Below are 8,530 nucleotides of genomic sequence, written 5' to 3' on the forward strand. Positions count from 1 at the left end.
CACATACCCGCCGCACAGCTGACTCCCCTTCCATGTTTGAAGGTCAACTGGCTTCCTTAACATGTGTTCTCATAATGTTGTGAGTACTGGTTGCAACAAGTCGCCATTGTGCATTTTGTGTTACTTCAAAATGAACGACGTGATTGATAATCCCGCCGACTGTGAGGTGAGGAGTGTGATTCGATTTTTGAATGCCCGACATTTGAAACCTGCAGAAATTTACCGGCAATTGAAAGAAGTGTATGGTGATACTGTTATGAATGAAAGAAATGTGAGAAAATGGTGCGAAATGTTCAACAATGGGCGAACAAATGTCCACGATGAAACTCGACCCGGACGCCCATCACTCATCACAGAAGACCTGAAGACTAAAGTGAACGACAGAATCTTGCAAGACAGGCGCACATCACTTGATGAATTGCATATTGCCTTCCCTGACATTTCTCGTTCTTTGCTTGGTGAAATTGTGTCGCAACATCTTGGCTACCACAAAATCTGTGCCCGCCCGCACACTGCTGCTTCAACTCGAGAATTGCTGGATCAATTCGGTTGGGAAATCTTTGATCATCCGCCCTATAGTCCAGACCCTGCTCCTAGCGATTTTCACCTTTCCACTAAGCTGAAAGACTTTCTGGGTGGTACGCGTTTTGGAAGTGATGAAGAGTTGAAGAAGACAGTGAACACCTGGCTTAATGAACTGGCGGCAGAGGAGTATAACACGGGAATTCTAAAGCTAGTGAACAGATACGACAAATGTTTAAATGTAGGTGGTGATTATGTAGAGAAGTAAAGGAAGCTTCAGTTATGTAACAGACTTTGTTTTTTCAAATACATATATTTTTTTTTAATTATTACAACAAAACGGTCGTTATTTCCTGGATCCCCCTCGTATATAGACATTGTACTATGCTTTAATTAGGTTTTAGAAAGCTGATTATAAGCTTTTGATTGATGCAACAAATTATATTTTTTTTGAGATGGGCAGGGCATGTAGCACGTATGGGCGAATCCAGAAATGCATATAGAGTGTTTGTTGGGAGGCCGGAGGGAAAAAGACCTTTAGGGAGGCCGAGACGTAGATGGGAAGATAATATTAAAATGGATTTGAGGGAGGTGGGATATGATGATAGAGATTGGATTAATCTTGCTCAGGATAGGGACCAATGGCGGGCTTATGTGAGGGCGGCAATGAACCTCCGGGTTCCTTAAAAGCCAGTAAGTAAGTAAGTAAGCATTTAAAATAATGGGAATTAGGCTCAGTGTTAGTATTTTCATGTTCATGTTCTGATTTTCAGAAATGTAGAACCTGATAATAAGTTATAGATGCCAATGTAGTGAATTTTTCTCAGCATAGGTATTATATTATGTCATGTTTAAACTTTATATGTTGATCGCTTTCAATTTGTGCATGCTTTCCAACAGGAGGAAGACGAAATTTATGTAAGTACCCATAAAAGCTTATATACAAATGTTAAATTTACACAATGTTTTTAAATACATCTCTGTAATGAACAGCAATTCTTTCATTGAAGATTGTAGTTGTTTGAACAAAACAATTATTACGATTAATAACGATGTTTCTTGTATTATTTTCAAATATAACTCACAGATTCGTTGTCTTAGCTAATCTTAATTCAGAAGATATTTTTCATGTCATACATCCGAGGATTGTGAGCCAGTTTCTAAAACTGATACAATTTTTAAATTGTTTAATTAACTCTAATATAATTAATATCCGTAAGTCAAAACAATATTAATTGAAGTAGGTCGAAATGTAAAATCTAGAGATGGGTCGATACGCAATACTCAGTACTTCAACTCTACAACTTTAAAAGTGAAAACTGAAAACACAACAAAAAATTGAAATATATTTCAAAGAAAATTGGAATTGTTTACACTTTACAAATTGTATATTCTACGCCCCATTGGCCATGTCGTATTTAAGAAATAGATAAGGAATCCCTAGGTTAAAATAAATTACTTTTCTAGGGAACACTTGACAGGACCATTCTGAGCAGGTAGTGACAAAACTAAACCTTTTACAATATGTCTGTTTCCCTAAAAATTCCTCTTACACACTGCTAATGTGGGATTTCCCAACCCCACGACTGGGGCTATTGAAATTCTTGGTTTACCAGGCGTAAGAATTATTTTACAACCTACTGTTTTAAAATATTTTTGAATGACAGAAAAGATAATACATTTCTGTAAAAATAGAGAACAGAAACGAATATATCACATGACCCCATAAATTTTGATATAGTAGAAGTCTAATCAATCGCTGAAATAAAGAAAGAAAAAAAAAGAGTGAGAGGGAGAGAACTCCACAAAAGCTAAAGAAGTGTCGAGTCCTTTTCTCTACCCTACTGTATTGATTGCTCTAGTGTTGAGGACCCATCTCTAGTAAAATCATTACCGGTACATCCATTGCCATTACTGACAAAATCTTCTCGCTTCCCACAGGATCAAAAGAAGAACGTCTCATTCAAAAAGCAGAAGTATCATTCCGTGTACGAATACCCTCGTGAGACAAGCGACTCAGACAGTGAGGGCTTCGACTCACCAACTCGCCGACACTGGAACAGTATGATGTACCAATCTACTCAGCAACCACAAGTGGATTACTCCAGCTTCGCAGGTGAGCTGTTCATTCATGACACTTCCAGAGTAGTAATATGCGTCACAAGAGCGGTATGTTGACGTTTTCATGTTCGGGGAAAAGATTGAAAAAGCGAAACATAGTTGAGCTTTTTTAATTTCCGAGAACATGAAAACAAACATACCGCTCGTGTATCGTACATTATTTTGTGCGAAGATCGTTTATTACATACCTGAAAGACGAATTTCTAATTAGTTGCAATGAAATCTCCATCTTGGTTTCTGTTTAATGACGGCAACTTCGGAAAACCAAAATATCTTTCTTCAACATTGTTGCTATAAAATGTTTTCTGTGTTTACTATACTCCAGCAGGCCATGATATAAGTCTGTCTTTTTTTTCCCCCAGTCTATAAATGCGAACTTAAAACAAACGGTAAGGTTATGTAATGCTTTATTTTTCATTTTAATATTTTAACAATATTATTTATACATACTAGGTTCAAAAAGTTCCCGGAATTTGTTAGCATCATAGAAACAACGTACCTTAAACACTATTCTACAGAATTCCCTTCAAAATAGTTGCCTTCCGCAACTACACACTTTTGCCAACGCGTGTAGAGTTCCTGGAAGCAGGCCTGGAAGCCATTTTGTGAAACCCGTCTTAGTGCTCTCGTCGCGTTTGCGATAACCTCTTCAGCATTGAATCTCCGTCCTTTCAGATGACTTTTCAGACGGGGAAACAGAAAGTAATCAGGTGGTGAGAGATCAGGAGAGTATGGTGGGTGATCCAAAGCAGTTATGTTGTGCCTGGCAAGAAAATTCTTTACAATAATTGCGCGATGAGCAGGTGCATTATCATGCATAAGAAACCAGTTGTTTTCTACCCACTTTTCTGGACGTTTCCTTCTCACTGCGTCCCAGATGCGACGGAGGGTTTCTACGTACAATTCTTTCATTACAGTACGACCTTCTGGAATGAACTCATGGTGCATGAGACCCTGAGAGTCGAAGAAAACTTCCAACATAACTTTGCATTAAGTGTGCTTAAATGCGACAGGCTCATGTCAGTAGATTTACTGGCATGAAAAAGAACTCCTGCGGGACAAAATTCCGGCACATCCGGCGATGCTGATATAACCTCTGCAGTTGCGAGCGTCGTTAAATAAAACATAACATTTAAAATAACTTTGCCTTTGGAAGTGTCCCTAGGAAATTTTTGCTTCCGAGGAGATGTTTTCGATTTCCACTCAGATGACTGTCGTTTAGGGACTGGGTCGTACAAGTAGCACCAGTTTCATTTTGTTTAAGAAATCACCATCTTCATCAGCCATACTGATCATGTCCCCAGCAAAACACAGAACTTGATGTTTGTACTTTGCTCTGTGGACATAATTACAAAATGCAACGAACAAACGAAACACTATGATAAACAATTGCCTACAACTCAAAACCAATAATTGCCATTATCAACAAACTTTAAGGAAATGACATCATGAATGTTACCAACAAAACAAATGTATAATATCCCTTGTTATATATTAATACGAAAAATGGTAGTAAAATTCCGGGAACTTTTTGAACCTAGTAGTATAACATACCGGTATTGCAGTAATAACATCCGCATCTGGAATCTTGTTGATTTTTTCATGGCTTCCTTAATGTTACTTGTATCAGGAATGCAATAAGTTTCGTGGAGTACCGGTAGTAGACTTTACTTAATTTTTGCAAATATTTAAAAACAATAATTAACATTGCAATTTAGGTGAAATTGCAGTGGTAAGTTTCCAATTTATAATTATTGCTATGTTAAACGTCTCTAAAAATAATATGTTAAAAGCCTAAAGCAGTAAAACGAATGTCGCGCTTAAGCGGTAAGAAGAGGGAAATTGTTATGTGTGTTACGTTGGGAATACTGAATGTGGTATTTCACACTTACCGCGTATTGGTTCTGTGCGGAAAACAAGCAAATACGCACGATCTCGCACAAAATATGTTATTTATGATACATATTTATTTTGCAATTTATGTTTACGCACAGAAGAAAATTATTTATTGAGACATTTAGAATGCAGTGATCAAGTAAAGAAATTTAAGTTTTAGACATGGCACTGTTTGAAGAACTTCTAACATGACAAATAGAATATACAGAGTGTTTCAAAAGTGATGGTAAAAATTTAGGGATGAGAAGTAAAAACTAAAAGAAGCAAAAAAGTTCCAGTAAACATGGATCCGCAAATTAACCTTTACGAGATAATACTAGGCCGAATTTGAAAATGATGTCACTGTGTGTGTCGAATACTCAGTCCAGATTTTGGAGGCTACATTCTGAAAAACAGGATTTTAGGTAAAAAACCTAAGATAAGTTCATAAAAACTTGCAAGTACACGTTTCATATAAAACTATGCCTAAAATTGGTATTATAACAAGCACCTAAAAATGTCTATTTTGACGAGAAAGCCTATTTTGACCTATTAAGTATGTTTTATCTCTAATAGGTCAAAACAGTCATTCTTATTTCGAAAATTTATATTTCAAATTCCAAATGTGTTCCTGGTTCTGTTGGAAATAAAGTACTGGTACGGGATAAACTGGAGCAAGTTCTGCAGAGAAATGTAGGACTGAAGGACCTGCATACTGCTTCAGACATCCTAGCAGAGAAGAACACGGATTTACAATGCAACATTCCTGTGCAACTAGTGTCAAAATTGAAATACGCTCCTGTTACTTCAGTGGATGTGGAGCGTTCGTTTTCAGCGTACAAATTTGTGTTGAGTGACAGACGGCATTGCTTTTTAATGAAAAATTTAGAAAAAATAACCTATTAGTAATTTATTGAGAAGCTAATTATGGACATTAACAGACAAGGCTTGGTAAAAATTTATTATATTAGACTTGTTTGTTAGTGAATGTATCTCTAAAAGTTATTTTATGCTCGACCATGCCAAAATGTAGTAATTATACACCTGGTAGCAGTCCTTTAATGCATTCATTTCATTCATTCATTTATTTTATTCCATAGATCTTACATGAGCAATGAAGCTTTAAGATGTGGAACATGTCAACATTTTACAATATTACAATTACAATTTTTACATGTCATTAAAGTACAGCTACTCATTAAAGTACAGGTGTTCAGCCAATGACAACTCAGCTTACAGGTGTTCAGCCAATGACAAGTCAGCTTTGTACCATTATAAAACCGCAAGTATCGATTATTCTCGGATATGCAATCGAAAGAGAAGTAGCGAAAAGTCACGGAGGCTGGAAATCCAATACTGTCGCAGAAGGTTATGTTCTGTTACTATAATAATTAGCGTTAATTGTAAATAATATTCAAATAAATTCAATTTATCATCTCGTTTTTCAATGTCGAATTCAATAATCAAGGTTATATAACGGGATTACATCAAGGTCAATGACATTATTGTTCCTCGGAAAAAATCAATACTTTCGCGTCTGCGCACATCTCACAATTCACGACCTAGAACAAGGTCACTTCCGATCTTGTCAGATACAAATAAAATGTATAAGTTACATCTGAATAATTTCAAGTTAGAAATATGGTCGAGCATAAAAAGTCGTATGGAACTTGCCTATAATGGTAATTAGGACGCTTGTATGAATATTATGAAACTCGCTTGCGCTCGTTTCATAAATATCCATACTTGCGTCTTAATTACTATCATTATAGGCTCGCTTTTAATTGTTTAGTTTATGTATAACTAGTTAGATATTCTAGTTTTCGTAGTAGTGGTGGTAACAGTGTATTTAAAATTATTAAATTCTAGAAGTGAATTCCTAGTGATTTGGAACTTGTTTTTAAAGAAAACATTATTTTTTGTTAGAGCCTATTTTCAATTCTTTAGAGACTATTTCCTACACTTTTAAGCCTATTTTAGGCACCTAAAATTACATTTTAACGACCTAAAAATCCGTACCCTACTTATGACATTAATTATTTTTTATTTTATAACTGGAGAAAGACTTTTTTATTTTTATGTTCAGTGTTGTTTATGTTTCTAAATACAAAATAAATATATATTAATAAGACTTTTTGTTATATTTTGTAAATCATTTCGCGACCTCCTCAGCTCTTTACATGACCTCCCAGGAAGATGATTTTAAGGGATACCTACAGCATAATCATGATAAATTCTATTGCCGAAGAAAACACAAAAACGAAATGTAAAGGAAACATATCAACTTTACAATGAAATTTGCAGTGTACTTTACAATCATTTTTGTTTATGTTGTTAGATTGGGAACTGCTAGATGGGGATGTGCTGCCAGAAGGAAGCGGTCCTGACACAGATACTGATCAGGAAGTTCCAGAAAACACAACACAGCAACAACTGGACTTCTACAAGCTGAGCAATGTGGACTACGACTTCGGCAATGGTCAGTTCCTCGAATAAATACAGCTTGAAATTATTCGTAAGTTCACTCTTGCATGACAGATGGCCTGCGTTAGTCAAGAAGCTGGACTGCTACACATCTCAGATTTTCTGGGATTGTACTAGACTCAAGCTAAGAATACTAGTACTGGTACCCTAAAAAATTTACCAATTTTGGAGAGAATTTATTTCTTACTTAAGGGGACTATCTGGAAACTTTCAAAACCTTTTTTTTTTTTTAATGTTTGACAGATTTCAACCAAATTTTTACAGTATGTTCCCATTGACATTGTATTCAAATATTGAATACAGTTGACTCCCTACAATTCGCGGTAATTAATGCACGATTTTCCGCGAAATATCGAAAATCGCGAATTATCAGAAAATTTGTTATTATTATTTGAAGTCCAGCAAATATTACTCCAACAGGTTTAATTACTAAACACTCGTGATGCCCCACTTCGAATTCTGTGATATTCTGCTTACTGACCTAAGCGTTACTTCGGCGCAGAGACTACAACGTGTTCATAATATGTGCGTCCGTTTCGTCTGCAGTATTCGCCGGGCTGATCACGTAACACCATCCCTCGAAATGTTGTCCTGGCTCCGTCTAGAAGATCGTAGGAAAATCCACTGTCTTTCCCTTCTCTTTCACATAATATTGCATTTCTCCACTCCTGTCTATCTTGCGTCTCGTTTTCAAAATTTATCCACCCATCATAACCTAGACACACGATCACATCACTCCTCAATTTTATCCATTCCCTCCCACCGAACATCCTCATATTCATCTTCCGTGGCTGTTCCTCGGCTTTGGAATTCCCTACCGAGTAATGTCAGGGACTGTCAGACATCAAACCAATTTAAGAATAGACTAACGAAATATTTTTATAACAATTCTTGTTAACAATAATAACTGTTTCAGGTTTCTCAACGTTTAATGTTTATATATATCACAGATAAATATCTAAATTATCTCATTATTATTATTATTATTATTATAACTATTTCTTACCAATGTTTATTATTGTCACACTAACATTACTTACCCAACTTTCATTATTTACTTTCATGTTGTTTTATGGTCTAGATATTAATGTAATAACTGTGTAACCAATTGTATTCAATTAGAATTAGAGTCTGGCTGGGTGGAAGAGAAGGCCTACTGGCCTTAGCTCTGCCAGATTAAATAAATAAATTATTATTCAAGATGTATAAAATTATTATTATTATTATTATTATTATTATTATTATTATTACTATTATTATTTATTATATGTCAAAAGAGAAGTGAAAGGCATTTTTCCAAACATCTAGACTCTATTTATCACCCTCAAAAGTCATTCATCTTCAGCCAGATTTGAACCACGAACCTTGGGATCCAGTGTCAGGCTTCAGAAACACCAGACCATCGAGGACAAAGTACTAGGACTGAAGCACAATGAATTATTTGTACTATATCTAAGTCAGCATGATTTTAAGTTCACACTGAAACGAAAGTATTGCCATAAAAGATTTTATATCGAAGTCAGAGTAG

The 8,530-nt window shown here is 35.6% G+C and overlaps 1 protein-coding gene across 3 annotated transcripts in view; it reads left to right on the forward strand.

Annotated features, from left to right (window-relative positions):
- LOC138706674 (uncharacterized) overlaps positions 1–8,530 on the forward strand; it is a 399,695-nt gene that overhangs the window by 364,782 nt on the left and 26,383 nt on the right. For all 3 annotated transcript variants that reach the window (XR_011334044.1, XM_069836232.1, XM_069836234.1), the window contains 2 exons: positions 2,464–2,638; positions 6,857–6,997. Coding sequence is in view for 2 of the 3 variants with exons in the window: in XM_069836232.1 (XP_069692333.1) it covers positions 2,464–2,638; positions 6,857–6,997 (316 nt within the window). In the remaining variant the exon portion in view is untranslated. The remainder of the gene's footprint in view (positions 1–2,463; positions 2,639–6,856; positions 6,998–8,530) is intronic.

This window comes from Periplaneta americana, chromosome 9 (genome assembly GCF_040183065.1).
Source record: "Periplaneta americana isolate PAMFEO1 chromosome 9, P.americana_PAMFEO1_priV1, whole genome shotgun sequence".
NCBI classification, from domain to species: Eukaryota; Metazoa; Arthropoda; class Insecta; order Blattodea; family Blattidae; genus Periplaneta; species Periplaneta americana.